General features: G+C 39.5%; 3 protein-coding genes across 3 annotated transcripts; all 3 read right to left on the bottom strand.

Annotated features, from left to right (window-relative positions):
* Window positions 1-486: 486 nt before the first annotated feature.
* Window positions 487-4,440, bottom strand: hoxc10a (homeobox C10a). Its single transcript, XM_072450246.1, is given in 4 exon segments — window positions 487-824; window positions 2,174-3,089; window positions 3,091-3,127; window positions 4,427-4,440. Coding segments are annotated over 4 exon segments (1,227 nt in total). The 3' UTR covers window positions 487-564.
* Window positions 4,441-7,264: 2,824 nt separating this feature from the next.
* hoxc11a (homeobox C11a) lies at window positions 7,265-10,148 on the bottom strand. The gene is given in 3 exon segments (XM_072449911.1): window positions 7,265-8,188; window positions 9,295-10,028; window positions 10,030-10,148. Coding segments are annotated over 3 exon segments (1,086 nt in total). The 3' UTR covers window positions 7,265-7,955.
* A 6,139-nt stretch (window positions 10,149-16,287) lies between these two features.
* On the bottom strand, window positions 16,288-19,256 carry hoxc12a (homeobox C12a). Its single transcript, XM_072449912.1, has 2 exons — window positions 18,524-19,256; window positions 16,288-17,881 (listed from the first exon to the last, which is right to left on the bottom strand). The coding sequence occupies exons 1-2, from the start codon at window positions 19,107-19,109 to the stop codon at window positions 17,643-17,645; spliced, it is 825 nt and encodes a 274-aa protein (XP_072306013.1). The 5' UTR covers window positions 19,110-19,256; the 3' UTR covers window positions 16,288-17,642.
* Window positions 19,257-22,436: the final 3,180 nt, after the last annotated feature.

Below are 22,436 nucleotides of genomic sequence, written 5' to 3' on the forward strand. Positions count from 1 at the left end.
TGCAGATCATAAAATCCTCCCCCAACGCTTTCCAGGGCGAACCTGACATTAGAATTTTATGACCTTGACTTACTGTGGTCACCTGGATAATATTTAAATCAACGTTATGGTCTTTCAATTCTATTAAAGCTGCGCTAAGGTTTCTTTCTCCCATCCCGATGTATCTCACTCCCTTTTATTTCCAATTAATGCCAAGGAAGGTGTGCTTATGATAATTTCCTTCGTTTTAGTTGTTGGGAATTATACTTCGGACAATCCACTAGAAGCAGTAGTGTCCAACAAACACTGCAAAATAAATCTCAGAGTTATTGACAAACTAGTATAAGTTCCTATACGTCTCTTCATTGTAACTATATATGACATGTGGTCATTGCAGACTGGCAAAACTGCTGTGGACCACAACTATGGTAAAAAAAAAGCCACCCTGACATGTATTTCAATGAATCTCGCAGTTACAGCAGCTCCACACATAAGCGAGATAATGTGTCTGACGCGCCATGACATCAGTTTGTATTTATGTCATGTGGCGTGGAGCGCTTATGAGCTAAAGCGCAACATTCCAGATTAGTTGTAAAAATGCCCCCTTTCCCGGTTATCCCTGCTTAACTTCTTGAGCTTCATGCGTCTGTTTTGGAACCAGATCTTGACCTGTCTGTCGGTCAGGTTGATACTCCGGCTGATCTCCAGGCGGCGCTCCCGAGACAGATACATGTTGAACAAGAACTCCTTCTCCAGCTCCAGCGTCTGATGCTTTGTGTATGGGCAACGCTTCCTCCGTCCACTTTTGGCTTTTAACCAGCTCCCGCTTGTCTCGTTTCTATCATCTGATGAGGCAAAAGCGATACAAACGTTAACACGGTTCCTTCAAAAATAATATAGGCCACATTGAGGGTATTCTTTGTTATGTGTCCAGAAGAACACGCCCATGACTCAAATGTCCATCCTCGCTTCTGGATCAGAACGCCCGTTTTATGTGGAGAGCTGGGAAGTGCACCGTTCGCAGCCATCTTTGAAGAATAATCAGACAACTGCGACTGGCGAATCTTATGATCCGAACTCCCACTGTTTCTAAATTGCTTTTTATGAGAGGAACGCCTATAATTAGACCAAACCAAACCACTAGTATAATCACTCCTTTTGTCTCGGCCTATGGCACCTCAGACTCCCATAAAATGTTATTACCTTTGCGCGCCGAAGATATGATATTTTGTAACCAAAAGGACAACTATTTAGGCTGCTCATGCACTAGAGACGGGAGATAGCTTACATTGTGCAGAAAATAAGCAATAATAAGTTAATTAATTATCTAAATTGGTTTTGAAAGAGAGATAATATATATGTGTATGACTCGGTGTGTTTTATATTATGTTATTTACCAGGTTTACAAATACGTCATTGGGAATAACCAGAGTTAGACAAATATCCACACATGAGTCAGATACGCACACACAGGTTTTTTTTCCACATGTGATGGATCATTGGACTTGATAAAACTGATATAACCTGATAAACTATTTATGAAGCAAGCGTAGTTTTTGTCAATTGCAAAAATAATTGCTGACCAAAATTGTATTGGCACCATATTACGCTTACGGTAATGCTGGTGTTATTTAGGCTCATAATAAAAATACAGGCCTAATAAAATAACAGTATTATCATCAGCCCATTATTCTTATTCTTATTATTATTACTAGTATTACTATTATTATTATTATTATTACTATTATGACTACTATTACTATTATTACTATTATTACTATCATAATAATAATAATAGTGATTGTTATTATTATTATTACTATTGTTATTATTGTTATAGACCTAAAGACAAATTCGCGGAATGATATGTAAAGCCGAAATGTGTCCACACAAGAAAAAAGAAATAAATAAAAAGTCAGCACAAGTGAGTGGAAAGAGCCATGATTGTCAGTGCGCACAGTGTGTTCAGTGTGACTGATAAACACTCAACTCACATTCTCACGTTAATAGAATGGTGTTAAATGCCATGAGTTACCAAACCGCCGAGGCGAGGCTGTCAGATGCCAGCCCTGCACATGTGCCGTTCTGTTTGACTCCTCTGTAATATTCATGCATTTATGTGCCATGCTTGTGAATCACGTCTTTACATGCACAATGTTACGGGAGCTGAGCGGAGGGTGGAGAGTTTGTATACCTTTTAATTCTCCGTCCGAGTTATCAGGGCAGCTGTCAGTCTTTACTGCCTCTTCCCTCCTGCTCTGACTCTCCACTGTTTTTGAAACCTCCCTGGCATTTTCCGATGGTTTGCTGCATCTAATTGTTGTTTGTTCTTCTGTTGAATCAACAGCCAAGTGGGTCAGAGAAGAGGAGCTGGAGGGAAACTCCTGTTGGCTGTCCTGCTGCGGCCTGGCCTCGCTGTATCTCTGGAAACAGCCGCCAGACGAAGGGGCAGTTTGCCCAGGCCTGTGGCTATTGTCTCCTAGCCGGATGTAAGCAGTCGGCTCTGTTGTCTCCTTCCTCTTATTGCCACAGCCGCTCTGATAAAGGCAACAAAACGCCTCCTCTTTGACGTTGCCTGCTGGAAGCGAACAAGGTTGTAAACAGTGTGCAACAGGTTGGTCTCGACTGGATGTGGAGCCGGGGGTCCATGTGGCCGGTGGTTGGGGCAGGTATGATGCATACGGAATATTTCCAAGAGCCAAGTTGCCAGAAGGACTTTTTTTACACGTTTGTGGAGACGGTCTCAGCTTCTCTATGTTTCTCATCTCTGAATATCCATAGTCTGCAGATAAGGGGGTGTACATCCCAGGGTTGCTGGAATAACCCTCACCCATAAAGCAAGACGATCCACCCTTTAAGGAATCCATGAGGAATGTACAGGCAGCTACAGGCTATTCATGACATCTTTGGCCTTTAGCGTCATCAACTCTAAACTGCCGTTTTTCCAGGAGAATCGGATCGTATGGACTGACATCCGAGAGCAAATATATCAGTAACATTATAAAAGATGCTGAGGGAAGAGTCATGTGATTTCCGGACCAATAGAAACGTGGAAGTGGCCTTGATGCTCCAGACTAACGTGACGTCAGCCCGGTCAAGTTGGGGGATGAGAGAGGTTTTTGGTGGAGCACGACCGCCACCATGTGGACTACAGGCGTAACAGGCAGCAGGCCCCGACAAAAAGAACAAAGGACTTGCTGCAGTAGAAGTTAGAGACTCTTAGCCGTGGCTTTGGAGCTGTGTGATTTTTCATTTGCTTTATGCTCACAATACCACCCAAAAAAGTTCTACACTCAACTCGACGTTGGACCACCCTGACCAATGGATATATGGATATATGGATATATGGATATATGGATGTATGGATATGGGGACAGAGGGTTTGTTAAAACATAGTTCGTTTTGTCCGATATCGCCTATGTTTTTCTCTTGTAAACAGGACTACTTAATATTACACATAATGCGTGCAAGGGCCTGTAGTGAAATAATAATATATACAGCCCAAACTTAAACATTGTTGAGGATTTATGCGCTGTTTGCTGAAGCTGAAGAAATCTCTGTAAAGCTACCACTGAAGTAAATGATATTTCAATGTATAATCAAGTATTATAAACAATAGGCTATAATGCTGGTTTATAGCCCATTGCCTGGCGCTTTTAAACGTATGATTCCACATTTGAAAACAATTCTCATCAAGCTATGAGAATTGTCTATTTCTGACAGTGAATGATGCTCATCTTAAGAATACACTTACACTATTCTGACTCTATTGTATGGCATCTTCTACTTTATAGGCGTAAATAAGTTGTTCATTTTATGTTCACGAGATTTAAATAACTGTTTTCCCTCCTGCATTGTAGGTTATTTAAATGGAGCTTTGTATGATATTGGCTTCTCCGTCTCACGTGAAGAGTCTTTAAGGTTTCAAAGGCATTTATTAATATTAACCCAAAATAAGCGCTGTCTGTCCACTTTATTTTTCCGCGGTTGAATTCAGTTTGGGAATGTGTTTAGATGTGTTACATGGTTAGCACAAAACTCATGGGCTAATTCTATACCAGAGAAAAGAACAGGAGCAGGAGCAGCTGAAGTGAGTTCGCCATTTCACATGTCATGGCCAACTAACTGTGCAACGTGGCTTTTTGAAAGTATTCAGAAAATTCAATAAAGAAAATATATTTATTTGTTTGTTTGTTTGTTTGACTGGTTTGTTGTTGAAAATAGCTTCTAAATATTTTCTTTCACAAGATAAATGCTCTTAGAGAGTAGGATAAATAGATCCGCACACGACGAAAGAGTCTTGTTTTTATAAAACATTGTCCAGATGTGACTAAAACTAAATCTTTTTATACAACCCTTCTTTTTGTGCATTCGTTCAACGTTACATAGTAAGTTCGGAGTTCAATGAATTAAGGCTACCGTGCGGATATGAAAATAAATGTCAGACCAAAAGGCCCCCATCACGAATAAGCTGTCTGGTTGCACGTGTTTGTTCACAATATTTTAAGACATCAAATGTAATAACATGACTAGCGTTCATACCACTGTGCTCTGTATTTATTTTAATACAGAGACAGTATAAGACAAAGGTAATTAAATAAAATAATATGTGAGAGATCACTGTTTGTCTTTTGTGTTGAGTGTCTCAATAGCCTACTGCTTCCACGAGACATGGAAGGACGAAACTACACTTAATTATAGTTAATTATAGACTCCTTGATAGCAAACAAAGGTTTGTTTTATTCGCACTATGGACAGGCACGAAAATTGCTTTATGACTATAGCCCACGGCTCCTCAGTTCTTCCCTCTCAGTTTAGCTCTGCGCGCTAAACATCTCACGCCACAAAAAGTGCTTTAAACGTATTTTCCATTTCCCTCAAATATATAGGTCAGGGCTCAATTTAGGTCTTTAATAAAACCAGCATTAAAAACATACGTAAACCCAGGTTTCCTTCATTTAGCCCGCGTGAGGATCTGTACGTTTTGTCTTGTCCGCGCTATGACATTAGGCACAGCGCGCAAACTATTACCAATGTGTAATATGTGTAATATGTGTAATATGTGTAATATGCTACTTATAATATAACACTCTAAATGAATGTTGTATGTTTTATTCAGGCTCCATACACACCACATGGTTCAAGGCTACAGGCTTTACCCCTCACACACAATACAAACTGCAGCTGGTGTGCTCTTCACTCTCGGTCACTCTGCATCTAGAAAGCATTAATGTATTCAAATATTACAACTCAAATATTATAACCCGTGTGATATTAGGCCACGTTACGGCAAAACACCGGGCACATAATAATATAATAACATAATACCGCCTTTAGATTTAACTACTAGTAGAACTATTACTACTACTACTACTACTACTACTACAACTACTACTACTACTACTACTACTACTACTACTACTACTACTACTACAATAATAATAATAATAATAATAATAATAATACCAGAATCATCCTGTGTTATTCCACCTTGAGGACGTTTGTTATACTGCTTTGAGACGTCCATTTGACAGAACCCTTGCCACATAAACGTGATGCAGGAGCCCAGCAGTACAGGATTAGAGGATCCCGGGCCCCCGTGTGGTCAGCAGACAACACTTCCAGGGTCTCTGCAGCCGAATTCTCTTGGTGACGTGCTACGTCTTACAACCTACAAATGTCCCACGTCACCGTCCCAGGGCCAAGGTTGGTGGGTGTGGCGACAGCAAGGAGGAGTTCCTACAGCCTTGATCTCAGCCAATGCTTTGTTTCAGATGGTAAAACATTTAATAATTCAATAAGAACATATCATTGCAACGGCATACTTTCCCCCTTGGTATCATCTTCCGGTTTATACGCGAGATTGTAAGGACTTTTCACCCTTCAAAAGACATAAGCTACAAGCCCACTCTGTTCTGAATTTACAAAATGTTCTCTTTTTTTATCACTCCGAAACCCATGGATCTAAAGCTTACCTCATTCAAAACGAAACGAAGAGCATTGTTTTGTTAAAAAATAAACACTCAACCAAACCATCCTTTCATACGCAGCATGCAAAGTTAATGAGTAAAGGACAGAGTGAGAATAAATCTGAACACAGAACGCACAAAACACATTAGAACCACCCATTATGACACTGTACCAGCTCAACCAACGCGATGTTTTTTTTTTTTACTTTTCAGAATTGGGCGTACAGTTTATACCAACACGTTTTAAAACGGCTCATGCGTGAAAGCTATACATTTTACAAGCACAATAAAGTCTATTTACTGGGCGCGCTAAAGCTGGCAAGTTACCTGCTGTAGTTTAACGCGAAGGGTCAAAGTTGGACTCTCTACACATTCCTTTTCTGTTCCCACTCGATCCCATTGGCCCGTCCTGCCGTGGCACACATTTCCGGGCAAATGGGGCTCCTTGATTCCACTTTACTGCAGAGGGTTAAAGGTGAAGGCCTTGACATTATTGAAGTTCAAAGACTAGATTTAATTATAAATTGTTGTGAATGCACACGTGCAAACTCCTTGAAACTCATAGAGCACATGAGTAGTTAGTGAAACAAGGAAGAAAGAAAGAAAAACGACACGCCAATTAAAATTAAATTCACCCTCACTGTATCGTGATCTAACCCAAAACGCCTGTTCCAATCAGTCAACAATTCTTTATTTGAACTGATGTGTGGAAATCCCATGCAGTTGGAGGTCAGCAAGATGATAAATGAACTGAAGATGTGCGTAAAAGTAGTTCACAGCGCATGGCTTTCATTGGGACCTATCTCTTAAGAGGATTGAGCACCATTAGTGACATTGACTGAACAATAAATGGTATAATAATAAACTGCTATCACTAAGCTTCAATGCTAACCTGATAAGTGTGTGAATACGTTGTGATGAGAGAATATTGAGCATCACATCTGTATGCAAAGGGCGCTTGGCTTTTGGTAACTTTTCCCCTTTGGACATGCCGTCTTCCTTGTTTACTATTTAGTGCGGAAGTGGACATCATTCCCTTGAACAGCCGGGGCAATTAAGGGGAAAAAGTAGCCATTTAGTGTTCTGTCTTTATGGTAGTGTCTAGACTACAGGAGTGGCTACATTTAGTTCGCACTAAAAGTCTCTAAAATATAATCGATTCATCTTTATTCAACAATAATTATATATGTATTTGTATGTGTTATTATTAAACTCTATATGTTGTCCTCTGTTTGCTCAAATGTCCAACGTTCTCCCGCTCAACTGCAGCTTCTGGTGTGCAGTGACGCGCTGGGAAGACAAACACGAAGTCGGTGTGATTTTACTATACCTTGTTTATTTCATATGTATTACATAGGGTATACGAGTCAATGAGATGTTCCTCCCTCTGCCACTGAGAGCACCAACGCTGAAACAAATAATTTAATGAACATCTGTGTATTTCAATGGGCAGTAGAGAGAACCGCGCGGGGATGGGTCAGAGGGGGCTTAGCAGCAGTGAAACGGGAAAAGAAAATTGAACATACGCCTATTTACATTCATAGATGCACGTTGCATGGGTTGATATATTTTCACATATTGGATATCACATCAATGAGGAAAATGCATCAAGTATAACTGCCATAACACTGGTCTGGAAATAATTCCATATTTAAAAAGACCAGGGAAAGGGGGATTAGCGGGAGGTATATGCACAATAATGATTATATTTGATATTTAACAAATATGTCCATGTGAACATAGAGTAAACACTCATGATGAATAGACAACTTCAAGAGCCACAGCAATGATTATACTATAATTTCATTTCTATAATTTTATCCTTTCTGAATAATTAGGAAATTGCGCCTTCATCCCATGCAGGCCTAAAGCATGACCCGAACTTTCCACTTGCAATGCACACATGGTGCATGGGCTTCTTTACAAAATGTCTGTGCCCACAGTTACAATTCAAGGGAGAGGAGAATATATACCATAATGTCTTTAATCAGAGCTGATATTTTCAACTCACAAAAGGGGATTTCCAGAAAAATACTGGAGGCGATCCCTGCTTAATTTCTTCTCTTTCATTCTTCTATTTTGAAACCAGATCTTAACCTGGCGGTCGGTCAGGTTCAGCATTCGAGAAAGTTGGAGCCTTTTCTCTTTGTTGATGTAAACATTAAAAAAGAACTCCCGCTCAAGTTCTCGGATCTGAAACTTGGAATATGGGCACCGCTTCTTTCTTGTTCGGGGAGCGCCTAAAAAGACAAAGCATAGCATGTGAGAGTTTGAAATGCAAGTAAACAATTCAAATATGGCCTGTATTGGCTATTGAGGCTTTGGTATTATGGACAATTCCAAACTGGGAAATCAGCTTTAGTGTCATGACAACATTTTAGTACATATTTATCCAGCAAAGCAGCAGAGGCCGTAAAGAGTGTTAAGTATCCCAATTGCTAAAAGGGAAAAATATCAACTTGCGGCACTATAAGTATGTGTTTATTTGTTATAAATATGTAACAACATTTTTATTTTGTCACATTACGTGCGTCACATTCCTCTGGAGGAAACTATTTTCACAATATGGCACTTATATTGACATGTATTATTACAATTCTTAGCAGTAAGAAATATACTTAAATGGCTTTAATTATTAAAAAAAAATGGTACCGTCAATTTATTTATCAAGCGTTAGCATTTATATTGTTAGCTTCGTTTGCCTAAAACAGTCACCTTAATCTTAAGACATAAATAATGGTATGATTTAAACAAACACTCATCAGAATATGTTTCTTCTCTTTCTGTACAAAGTCACTGTGCATTAGACAGTCACATTACTACGTGTGCACCTGGGATCAACAAGCTGCTTAATAATTCGAAATGTTGACATGTTGAATACATATATGTTTAAAATATGATAGACTGGCTGCTCCTAGAGTTAAGAAGATAGAATATATACAAATTCTAACATTACAGTTTACTTTACGACCAGCCTAGTGCTAAAAAAAAAGAAATCACAAGATGCCAAAAGCAATGTTCTGCCCAATTGGTTTTTACACTCGACAGCCCAACGTGAATATCCCTTAAAATGCCCTACGCAAGTTCATGATCAAAGTTAACATTTGTCACAATAGCTTTCTCTTAAACATTTCACAGACTCTCACCATAGAGGCGTCTGTGTATAACATCCCCTTTTTTTCAAAGCGCTTTCCCATCGTAAAAATTCTTCTCGTTGCAAGAAAGAGCTTTGTAGGGTTATAATAAAATCCTTTGAATGCTTATAAAACTCCACATAAAATCTGACCGACAAAACACCGGGCTAGTCCCCTTAACCTTCCCCATTTTACAGCTTCGGTATACCTACTGGAGTGACTGCTCTTAGGGTTCCCGTCCTTGGTTGCTGCGGTGGAAGACGCGCAGGAGCCGGCTGAATTCGTGTGCCCCTCCTCATCGTCCTGCTCCTTCTCCTGCTCCGCGGCTCCGGGGACAGAGTTTGGAGGCTGCTGCTGTTGGGAGTCACTCTCCAGCTTTCCCCCCTCGCCTTTTTGTAAACAATTGTCTGACTGATTGTCCGTGGCGCCGCAGTACGCGGTCTCAAAAAAGCGGTCGAAACCTTGCGGGAGGACGTTATTTTTTCCACCACTGGAGTAAAAACCAGCAGATGGATGATTTGAGCCGGGGTGGGTGTGATGGTGATGGTGATGGCTGTACACACTTTCGTTCTTCATAAGCATTTCTGTCATGGTGGCTTGAGGAAGACAGTCCCTATGCACCAGGTCTTCTCCCGAGTAGCACGAGGCGTAATTGCCTCTGTGGTGCCATTTACTGGTAGGGTCCAAGCCGTAGGAAACTTCTCGCACCGGCTGCACTTGAGAGAGGTTCGTGGAATAAGGGTAGCTGATTTGCCGGGACGGGGCCTGTGGAAGAAACGAGGAGACGGCAGAAAACTCGGGGACGTAGTAGGTGCAGCTGGGGAGGTAGATGTTAGACGCACAGCCCGTCCTGTCCCCAAACTCGGATGTCCGGTCTTTGCGCGTCTGGGAGCAGAAGTTGCCCAGATTCACCGAGTTAAACATCGTTCTCTCTCCCGCACAACGCACTATAGATAGATGTTTTGGATACGAGCTGCAGCAGAAGGAGAAATTTTGGGAAGGCGAGATGACGCGCAATCCGTCTAAGTCGCCCCGCAGACACGTGATCGAAAGTAGATATTGTCATATATCAATTTGGTGGACTTGGATGTGTAGGAGTGGTTGGCTTTAGGTAGGTTCTAGGTGGTTCGAACGAAGGATTGTCAAGAAGCACAAATGCACAAAGAAAACTGGGAGCATATTTGCCGCTTATTACAATTACACAGTGTTCACGTTAATGAGCTGCTGCTGCTGCTGCTGCTGCTGGGAGCTAGCCCTGTGCTAAATGCTAAACCACTCAGACAGGCTCTGCAAGTATTTACTATTCATACAGTAATTTAGTTTATTAAAGACCAACGTGATGTGCTGAGGAGAGCAACGTTTTCAGATTTATAACAACAAATTTCCATCCATTGCCAAAAATGTTATATTAAATACATTTGGATGAACCCAAACATGGGCAATAGGCACATGTCCTTAATAATACAAATGAAAGTGATGTAATTTACTGAAGAGACGTTGGCATGGTAAGCACAGGCTGTAATTAGGATCGTGAATACTAGCCCAATAATGGCATAAACTAGTTAAAAGGAGTCAAAAGCAGCCCCATGAGCTCAATCCACATTTTAGTGTTTCACAAAATCACAGAGAAGGAGTCATTTGTGTGTGGACTCCACGGGACACTTTGGTAATTGTGGTTTGTGAATTCAGTCATTTAAATCCCCTTTTTATATTAAATCAAGGCTTAAAATGGCTGTCACACTGACTGAACAAGCACATACAAATGAATCACCTGTAGGCTACATTCATCACGGAGAAATATGATGTTCTTATTTTTATTTGTCTACATCAGTAATCAGTAATTATGCTGTCAAATGAAACTACGTTAAAATAATGCAGAATATAATAATCTGTATTTGCTTATTTCCCTCTGTTGTTCGACTATTAGCCATTTTGACTGAAGAATAATTACCAGACCACATCCCACACATCTTTTACATATATCAAGTAAAACAACGTGTTTAACCTGCACCAAATGAACGCTGAAGCTGCTGAATAAACTGGATCACTGTAATGGATCTGGTACCTGACGTTCTAAATACACTTTCCGCGCGCTTTTACGCACGTGTAGAGGCTTCTTGTAAACGGCTACTTATGTTATAGGCCACTCCAACAGGGCCTGTTTAAAGCCACCCCTCATCCCTCTAAAATTAAATACGTCCCCACTGATGTTCCAAGATCATCAGAAGATGTTATTTCCCTCCAGAAATTAGCGTAGCGTGGTTACAGTTTTAAAGACACACGTCCACTTCAATACGATTTTAATAAATTGCCATTAACATGTAATGTTAATGAGAAACATCAGCATAGTGTTGGTTCCTGCATTGTTGTAAAAATGTGAATTGCCTCGTCGTGGGCTGTACTTTATACTGTAACTATAGAGCACATTGTGAAATTGATATGACGGACTATTGTTAATAATTCCAAATCCTGAATGCGGGAAACGGAAAGTACGTTCTTTAACAACCCGATAACTACACCCGTGTCCTCTCAGTCAATCAGAAGAATATTACACGTTTGTGGGTTTAAATAACAACACAACGCATGAGACAGTGCGCTTTTGACCAAATTAATTCCAGGTTTAAAAATGTGGCGTTAGCATTGGACTGTTTACTGCCCACGTATAGACAAAAGGCTGACTCACATGATGCATCCTGCATCCAAGTACAAAGAAAGCAGACAGCTGTCCAGACACAGCACTTGAATTTGACCACTAAAATCTTCTCAACATCCACCATAAAACTTCCAATGGCAGTAGTAACGCCAAATTCCTTTGTTCTATAGAAAACCGTAAAGTCGAGAATGACAGGAATTGTTTTAATTTATTTTTTTCGTTTTTCTGTATAAAAACGCAGGATTGTGCTTTGCAGCAAAATGTTATATAATTTATATTTGTACGTTTTAAATGACTCTAGCTCATGTTTCGTTAGGAAATACATCGTGGGTAAATGATTGGCTTAGCATGTCTTTCCATGCACGTGACACCAGCGCCTGTGGGCGTATAGTCCAATTGAATATAACAACTCCAGATGTATTTTTATTAGTATCATATTTTTTTTTTTTTTCAACAAACAACTGCAACTAAACTAAAATACTACGGGTAAATATATCGGTCCGTGGCTTCACGCACAGCCACAAACCCCGGGCGTGCAATGCTGTGAGCTTGTATTAATTAAACCTGACACTGTATCAAAATGTTCCAGCCAATTTTGTCAAATCTGGATGTGTGTTTCACGATGTAGTTACAGTAGGCTATGTCGAACCTGCCTCATTATATATGCATCTGACGTACAAGGGGAAATGTGTTTACTTTTGAAGACTGCAGTTTTCCAGCTTTTGGCAAGTACATTTAGCAAAACGTTTCCATTGGAAGAAAGCTGTAATTTTGTGGTTTGTCATGGCAAAGTTCAAGGCAATATTCACCATCCGTCATTGACAACAAGGACGTTGTTGTTGTTGTTTTCTTTTTTCTTTTAACCACTGATTACTGATTTTTAATCTCCAGAGGAATGATATTCCACAGGCAGTAGGACCCAGAAGATGTGACACGTGCAACAAACCACTAGACAACGTTGATGCAGCTGAAGATGAAGACGCTTTTAAAATCTTTATAATTTACACTATTAAAGGTTTTGTAGAGAAATTTTGGCCAATATTTACACGATCGAATTCATTATATTTTTGGGGAGATAATTGTCAGGTGTATTCCATGTTGCGTTCTTGAACAAAGCCATTCCTTATACTATGAGGGTGTGTTTGTCTACTTTCTAGCACCGTAATTACTATTGGTAACCTGGGTGTTGGCACAGAAGATATCTATGGTTAAAAATGCTAAACAGTGTGCAGGGTTGTGAATCTGACACATCAGCTCGCCACATTCCCATGAGCAGGAAACACACACACAGCTGCGCGCGCACACAGCGGGCTCGGAGTGAGTAGGATACGCAGCTGAAGTCACCGCAGAATGAGAAGCCAGTAATCACATTACTCTACACGAATGGCCTACTTTAATTGGATGTAAGGCGGGCAGTTAAAGGTCGGGTCGTGAGCTGTGAATTTAGGCAACTTTTTAAGGTTTCAGTGAATACACACGGTGGAAACAATATTTTACAAGATAGAAAGTGTGTTGTTGTTGTTGTTGTTGTTGGTGGTGGTGGTGGTGTTTGTTGTTGTTGGTGGTGTTGATGGTGGTGTCGGTGGTGTTGGTGTTGTTAAATTCAAGGCAATCTCCAGAGTGTATTTCTCTTTCAATCACGAGAATATAAAGCTTTCACTATTGTGTTACCTTTTTATTTGAAGTATTGGATCATTTAAAATGGTGTCATTGTGTCTGTGTGTATCAGTTGCTGTTGCCCCGGGAAAATGTGGACACTGGCTGCTACAGAATCAAGAGTTAAGTATCATGTCATATGCTTGTTGATCAGCTTAAGGGGTTCGTACTAGCCTCACAGTCATTGCATTATTGTCAAAATACATATGTTTTGCATATGTATATAAATATATATGTACATATATATATATATATATATATATATATATATATATATATATATATATATATATATACATATATAACAGACAATCACAATTAAATGCATAATTAGTCTTACTAAAAAATACACACTAATAATTAGTAATCAACGATTTACTTATTAAAGAACGAAACTCTCCAAGAACACAGCATTCGTTTTCTTTGTACGAATATATATATAACAAAAGCTCAGTTCCTTAAGCTTGTATTTGTTTGAATGTTGCCGTTAGCACACGCGCTATTGCCACGTTTCAATGCTGAGCGCCTTTAAAAAGGAGGCTACAATAAAACAATTTCAAACATTTCCAAAATATTTGACATATTTGACACTGTATTAGCATTTGAATCATTGCAAGAGAAGAACGTCATGAAGATAAAAAAAAAAAAGACCTCAGGTCAGTTATATTCCAAAACTTTATAACAGAGAGCAATTGAATCATTCACGACATTACAGCATATTTAACTTTCCACTGAAGAGTCTGGACAAATAAATACACTATCTCAACGAATCAAAACTTTTATCAACTCAAGATGTACAATAAGTTTATATTTTATTTGCAAATGGGATCAAGGGAGTATTGAACAATCCGGTGACAATTGGACTTATAAATAGCGAATTCTAAAAAATCCCATCAAGCCTTTCAACATGACACCCCTGACCACAATAAACTGCACATTATTTTCATTTTATTTCCTACCACAGACCAGTGAAATGCTTCAAACTCATATTAAATTGCACTGTATTAAAAATGATAACATTGATCAGTCAAAAATATAGGCTAGTGCATAAAGAACACAGTCCAAATAACATCAAAATCAATAAGACCATTCAGGAAGAGACAGTTGACACTATTGCGCATGCCACAAGTTACATCGACTTTCCTCCTTTTGCCAATCGAATTAACACAGTTTCAAAACACAGATACACTCCTCGGGCTCCCTGAGAAGTGCTAAATACACGCAGGAGTCCATTCAAACACACAGCGCGCGCACTTTAACCGAAATAACACCGCTTCCTATTTCTCCAGCCAGCTTCGTACCATAAACGGCAGAGGGTGGCGGGGGAGCTAGACAACATACCACACAAGTTCTCTGCGAAGGGCACCGTGGAGCTCCCTGACCTCTGCGACGCGGAGACAGGACGCCATAAACAGATTTAGCCAGTCTCAAAGTCAAAAGTGTCCAGGACCATTCAAAGAGCAATTGTCCAGACCAGCCAAGTAAACAGACATTGTGTCCAGCGTCATCAAATGTGTTTGCACGTGATGGCAAATTCTTCTCAAGTGCACTCACGGGTTATTGCGTTGTTTTATTTTGTTTTATTTATTTTTTTCAAACTAGCTATAGAAGTATAAATTGGCTACATATGCCAAAATTAAGATGTCAAAATAATTGCTGCGCGGTACAAGGACTGAAGAGGGGGGGAAAGAAAAGCATAAAATATAATAAATTAAGTTAAATACGAATGTGCGTAAAGGACACGCAGTTAAAAGAATAATTCAATACGGGAGGAGCATGTTTTGTGACAAATACTCCATTTTTTGAAGTTCAAGTTAAAAGACTGTTTTACAAATTTACTAGCTCACAAACACCAAACGGACACGTTGTTAAACCAAGTCCAACTCACCGTCTCCAGCACAGACGTGGTCAGAGTTCCACCCGCGTCTCAATCATTTATTTGCCGCATTTTGTTCAGTCCTGAGTCTTATTTATTTTGGTTTGACAACGTGAGATATTGACGATATTGGAACTTGTCAATAGCACTGACTGGTACACGGCTAAACGATCTGCGTCCGTAAATATCCACCACGGGATATTTCACAAAATATTCCTAAATCGAGGACTAATGGTTTACATTTTCTTATTGGGCATTAACAATGAGTCATATAATTCATATATCAATATTAATACATGTGCTACGAATAAGCAGGCTATTGAATTAGGATATTTATTTTCAAAGAATGCTCAAACCTTACCAAGGTTAAAATGAAGGAGTATTTCAGTCAGTGCACTTCACTTGAAACGGAATATTATTTTAGTGGTGTCCCAGGGCTTGTGTTTCAAATTAAATCATTAATTAGTGTTACTGTACAAGGTGCCAGCTTGGTTGAGTGAAGCAAGACGAAGCTCTTTACACATATTCACCAGCAGAGAGAGCTTTGTGACTCCTTATGTATCTTACATTATTATATTATATAGAAAATATGCATTTGTTTTGATCAAACGAAACGAAACGAAATGTACAGTGAGGGGTAGGGCCAGAAAGCATGGCTATTTCACTGGGATGTCACATTATTACCGTTTTACAGTTTTATGCTGCGCCTATATTCTCCATTATTGGCTTGTCTTGTCATTGCATTTACATTCACTTCCATAAACGTGCGTTACAATGAAGGAAACTGCTGCACAGAGCATTGAGTCTGTTGAGATGGCATGATTGGAATCAAGACAGTGTGGGCCGAGTACATAGTGTTTCAAAACGAGCTTCAAAAAGACTTCAATCCTGCAGTTGAAAGTTTTAGACTGCGGTTAATACAATGTCTGGACAAATATTACAGGTCACGATTATTAAACAATACGCGACCAACAACGAGTACATATTTCATGATATGAACAAGTAACAGACCGATAGCCGTTGGGTGTTTCAATAATCTGTTTATTGAAGACCTTACGCATATACATTCATGTTCATAACACTTTTACAAGACAATGTTGCAATCCTCAGAAGCGCAAAGGAGGGAACGCAACAACGGACAAAAACATCAACAACACAAAAACGAGGCTCTCGTTTCGTAATAAATGATACATTTAAATACCACTTCTTAATAATATTTTAGTGGTATAAGATAATTATGCCTATTTATAACTCTTACAACAACGCATAGGCAGCTTATGGAATGCGAGATTGTACAAGACGGCGAATAACAAAGTACATTTACACAGCAATAAGGAATCCTAAACAGGATGCAAAGAGTAACATGTGCCACTTACTGTTTACACAATACATGGGAAAAGAGGGGCGACACTGAGCACAATGCAAGGGTCAAATTAAAATCGAAATGGCCTTTGAGGCAATTATTATTTGGCCTGTTATTAATAATAAGAATGTTATGACAACAATAATAATACTTGTAGTTATTATTAATAGTAGTTACAAATAACAACAGGCCTACATTCTGCGTTAACTGTTAAGTCTTAAATGTTGAGGTTAAATACGCTTTAAGAAAGGAACGTTTTCATTTCACATCGATAACATGCTGCAGATAAACCCACACGGCTATAGTCATGTCATGGCGCACGCCTTTTATTGTTTATACATATTTATATTTGTTCTGAGCACCAAGGTTTTAGACTGACCTCTTTAGCAGCCTTACATTATTTCATGTTCGTATCGGAACAAACTGAACGCTTCAATAGCAGCTTATGTTCGTCCAAAACATAAACGTTTGCGAGATGTTTGACTGTTGTTGAAGTTCAAATGGAACGAATCATTGAAAAGTTAAGTTTAGCTTCTTTGTTCATTTTTTAGTTTATTTTTTTTTTTTTTACAGAATTCTTGACTTCCTGCACATGTCCGCGCCCACAACGAGGTATGCTGAAAATATCTAGCTCAACTCATGTTTCTAATACTGTATCAATAATCATTTGATGCACTCGTCCATTATATCCACAACGTGACTGTGGAATGGTTCTGTTTACATTCTCTGCGTTAAAGACAATGTCCCCGTGTTATCAACTGGCCAAGAACCTCAGCTGAATTCTGAACAGTGTCACAGTTTGTGCCATTACATTATGGCAGTTATACTTCCACAGCCTTTGAATTCTATAAACGCGATAGACGCTCATTTTGAGTTCTACATTTAAAAAAATACTTGAAATGTAACAAATGGCTGTAACGTAAAAGGTGGATATGAGTGCATACATTGAAATATCACCTAAGAGAGAAGGCTTGGCTTTTTACTGCCTATCGATTCACCTTCTGCCGCATCTCTAAAAGTAGGCCAAAGCTTGCTCTCTCAACATGAGTCTCTTTTTCTTCATCCTGCGGTTCTGGAACCAGATCTTGACTTGTTGGTCGCTGAGGTTCAGGCGGTCTGACAGCTCCCGTCGCCGCTGTCTCGTGATGAACTCATTCAACATGAATTCACCTTCAAGCTCGGCCAGTTGCAGCTTGGAGTAGGGTTTGCGTTTCTTTCTGGTGCGAGTGTGCATCGGGTACCATGGAGCACCTTGAGGAGAGGGAGAAAGAGTCATTGCAGTTTCAAAATCACGGTCACCTTCAAGGTTATGAGAGAAGTTATGTTTATGTTATATCAAGACGAAAAGAGATGACTTCCTCTAAACGCATGGGTTTGTTTTGGCCACTTCACAGGACAAAACCATCTATTTAAGGAGTTCGTGATATGCAAATTGTTGCGTCACATACAACTCGTGAGATGGTAGTGGCCCGTTTGGAACTGATTTGTCTTGTACTAGTGAATAAAAATAACAACGTTTATCAAATATCTCCATTGCTCCTCCTCACACTCCTGCAACACGCGCTTTTTATCAGCAGTTGAGGAAATTGAATGAGCAAGGAAGAGCAATATCACTGTCATAAGGCTGCTTTGAGAACAGAACATGGGCTCTTTACTTTGCAAAGGCTGACAGAAAATGTAATCATGGTCGTTGTACGAGGAGTATTTTAGGGCAACCCCTAGTGGCGTTTGCGCACTGGTGCCCTGCAGCCTCTCAACAAGATGAGCTCCATTCACAGTTACACTACACAAATTAAACCACAGGAAGGAAGTGAGTCAGCTTTTTAATGCATTCTAGTGCATGCAAAACGTACAGAGATAAAAAAACAAAAAAAAACGACGGTATGCACCCACCTCCGCCTGTGGCTATGTTGCCTGAATGGCTTCCCGGTGACACAAGGGTCTGTGTGTCGCTGGATGAAGGCTTGCTGCTCTCGTTGAGCAGAGACGAGCTGGAGTCGGACTCTAGTGACTGACAGGATGGTGGGTCTTGTGTTAGCTGATCGTTCCCATAATCGTATTTGGAAAAAGGAGCAGTGGTACCGATTCCTGCGTGCATCCCGTGGTCAGATGTCAGGGAAGTGTCTCTCGCCCTGTCCTCTCGTTTGAGGCTGCTGCCACCTGAGCAGGTCTCCCTGCTTCCGTTGTTGTTGCTGTAATAACACTTGCTCTCGTCTGGTCTGGTAATTTCACAAGAGCGATTGAAAGAGGGGTTGATAGAAACCGGGCTGCTAAAGTAGGATTGAGAGTATCCATTGCACGGCTCCGAAGGATTCCACGGGAGGGAGCAAACATTGTCCCTTCTCGGGTACGAAAGAGACGGTAGCCCCGCCAGTTGTCCCCCAGATGCTCTAAAATTCGGAAAGTAAAACGTGTCTCCGGTGTGGATGTTTACTAAAGGTCCCACAAACCCGGGATTAAGAAGATTATGTTCGCCCATTTCCGCGGGCCCGACCAACAGCTTCTAGTTTATTGCAATCTGACATTTAACGTAGTTAAACCTGGAGGGGCGCCCGATTGGTCCGTTTCAAACCACGTGACAAGGCGAACTTCACTTACAAATGGAACCACCCACTTTGTACATCTCAGACAAAACAAAACATTAACTTCTGTATTACAGAGGTTTATATGCTTTTTAAAAATACCATAAAGCTTTTATTAAAATGTTGAAGTGTGTTTTCCTCACTTGACTCGTGCTTTTGAGCGGGAGCTGTGTCTCTTTACACTGCAGGAACTGTCCATGGCCTCTTAAAGACCTTTATAAACCGACACGTTCTTAAAATGCGATTTCTTATTAAAACTGTTTTTCTTGAAGTAGCCTAAATGTGTGTGTGACAAGCTGATTTCTTGCATATTATAGGTGTATTTGATGCCATATAAAGCTGCATTGTACAAATTTTACAAGCTTGTTTTAAGAAAAGACTGGTGCTCGTTGCCGCACTCCTCTTGTATTTACAGTAAGAAGGTCAGCAGGTTGAACCAGTGGCTCAGTAAAACAGGACGGGATTCTACAAGGCTACTTTAAGAGCGTCTATTTCACATTATATTCTCTAATACACCTCACATGAACAACTTTAACAGATAACTCCAATAAACGTTCGCAGCCAAACTCTGCTGGGATTGTTATACATCTCACAATTCTTTTATGTGAATTTTACAAGATATCTGAGGGCACTATACTGATTCTATCAGCTCACAACGGGTCGCTTTACCTGGTGACAGTTGGTTTATTTGTAGGCTTATAGGTTATACAACCAATAATTGTATAATTACACACATGCATTTTCACCCAATTTATTTGTTTCATCAAAAAACCCAAACTTTCCATGGAATGGTTTATCCCCTAAACCTAGTGTTAGGCTTTTGCCGCAATCAGGCATTCTGCCGAGTCTTTCTGTTTGTTTCATTTCTTTATTTTTAGTTTATTCCTTGCCATTAAAGTTACCTAACCAGGATACTAAAATAATAGTTCTCAACGTTCAAGGGACACTAAGCAAACAGTCATTTGCGCATTTTGTCAAAGTCTCAGTCAAACATGCAAAATAAATCAATACACATCTTATTACAGGAGCAATTTAAGACCATTTTGAAAACTAGTAAACATGCAGCAACCAGATTAAATGCAGTTTATTTAAATATAATAAATGTATATATATATATATATATATATATATATATTTATTAAGAATTTAAATAATTTATAGTTTATATATGCGTCTTATTTATTTATTTATTTATTTATTTGATGTGTGTCTTGGGTGTGTGTGGGTGAATACAAAAATAGTCTATGAGACCATATAGTATATAGTACATTCCGAAAAAATCACGTGTTTATGTCTATGACGCAATTACGAATTCCAGTAAATGAGGATTTCATAATTGAATTATACAATTTTATGTTTATCTATTTTATTATTATATTTCTTATTGTATTCTTGAGTCAGCTGCTGGCCAGATGGACACCTCACACATGTGCACTGAAAAGGCAACAGGCGTGCTTCTGATTTGTCCATACGTAGCGTTATGTGAGATCAGCATTCACTTATATATTGGTGTTTGAATAATTTGCAACTCGGCCGATATGTGATAGCATTGCAGCAGATCGTGTATAGACGTGACTGCTGCTTATCACGAGAAAGTCTGGACAAACTCTGCTCTGTTTAAAACGAACAGGCCTTTCCTCCAGGAGCACCGCGCTCATTAGTTTGGTCATTTCTAGTTCCTGAATCTTGTCAGTATCAGCGCGCAGCTTTAGTGAGTGTTCGAGCATGTGTGGATTATGTGGTGAAGTCATCCACACGAGCACATAATGTATGTCTTCATGTCGACAAAATGTAGGTAAACTGTGCACTGTCAAGGTCACTGTCTAGTCCACAGCGCCTGTCTCAGATGAGAACTCACTGGTGCTGTCCAGACAGAGCAATAGCGCAAACAAAGACCTTTTCTTCCCATTTTCTGCCTTTGAGTCTGTGCAGGCAGGTTGCCACCTTTATAGCCCTAAAAGCTTTCAAAGCTTACTTAAAGAAGACAAATCGGTCAAAAACAAGGAACGCTGAAACACACACTAACATAAAATGTACTTTCCTTTAGCAATTAAAATGCCAACAACGAAAGTGAATACATATTATATTAAATATTGTACATATTTAAACACAGGCTGAATATTTCACTTTCGTTTGTGAATTCCTAATATACGTGCACACAGTTACTTAAAAAAAAAATAAAAGTATTTATGTATGTATTCAAAGACATGATTACTAAGTCAATTAGCCATGTCAAATCGCAGTTAATCACTGGAGTTAATATTGTTGTTACAAAAGGTTTTTAAAATAACAATTATTAGGTTGATTGTTATAGCCTATTTATTAGATTAATTATTATTGGAATTCATTATTATTATTATTATTATTATTATTATTATATTTGTAGTAGTAGTAGTCGTCGTCTTAGTAGTAGTAATAGTAGTAGAAGTGGTAGTAGTAGCAAGTAGCAGCAGCAGCAATTCAATTCAATTCATTTTTTTTGTTAAATCCGAAATCATCATGAGTTGTCTCGGAGGGCGACAGTGACAGATTAAAGAATGTTCATAGTGACTTGGCAATGTCCCAGCATCATGTCAAGAAGCAGCCTCAGTAGTAGTAGAAGTAGTAGTAGAAGTAGTAGTAGTAGTAGTAGTAGTAGTAGTAGTAGTAGTATGTGGTGGTGGTGGTGGTGGTGGTGGTGGTGGTGGTAGTTGTGGTAGTTGTGGTAGTAGTGCTTAAAGTGTGATGCGCTTATGCGTAAAGAATCCTGAGCCCAGGAAGTACTTCCTGATCTTTTCCTCTGGTCACCAGCAGAGGTTATCATCCCCCTGTCTCATGCCTCTGTGGCCTGCGCACTCTTACTCAAGCAACTTCGCTATGACTTCAAATACATTTTCTTTGTATTTAGTCTTCTTTTTTTTCTTTTTCTTTTTCTTCCTCATTTCTCTTGTTATTTATTTTATATTATTTTTGGTCAAACTGCTTACAGTTATCTATCGCATAGGTTTTATTGAGAACAAGTTAAATAAACTAAGATCAAAATGCTCTTTGTAGAATTGTTGCTGTGCCTAGAGGTTTCTGCTGGTTTAGGCTGCGCCCGCAGCAGGGAATCACAAGAAACAATTCAAAGCGCATTTCTATGATTTTCGATCAACAGAAGCGACTGTATCAACGAACACGGATCTGTGCGACATTCAGTTCAGAGGCTAAACATTATAACCCAGCCTATACTCATACAGCAATAT

The sequence above is a fragment of the Eucyclogobius newberryi genome, unplaced genomic scaffold (assembly GCF_026437365.1).
Source record: "Eucyclogobius newberryi isolate DKJ021-1_F unplaced genomic scaffold, fEucNew1.0.hap1 SCAF_17, whole genome shotgun sequence".
NCBI classification, from domain to species: Eukaryota; Metazoa; Chordata; class Actinopteri; order Gobiiformes; family Gobiidae; genus Eucyclogobius; species Eucyclogobius newberryi.

What these genes read in the sequence shown, in the direction of transcription:
- hoxc12a (XM_072449912.1), bottom strand. Translation starts at nt 19,109, where the DNA reads ATGGGCGAACATAATCTTCTTAATCCCGGGTTTGTGGGACCTTTAGTA. An exon ending in CAACATAGCCACAGGCGGAG is followed by an intron (nt 17,882 to 18,523) that starts GTGGGTGCATAC and finishes CCTCTCCTCAAG; the next exon opens with GTGCTCCATGGTACCCGATG.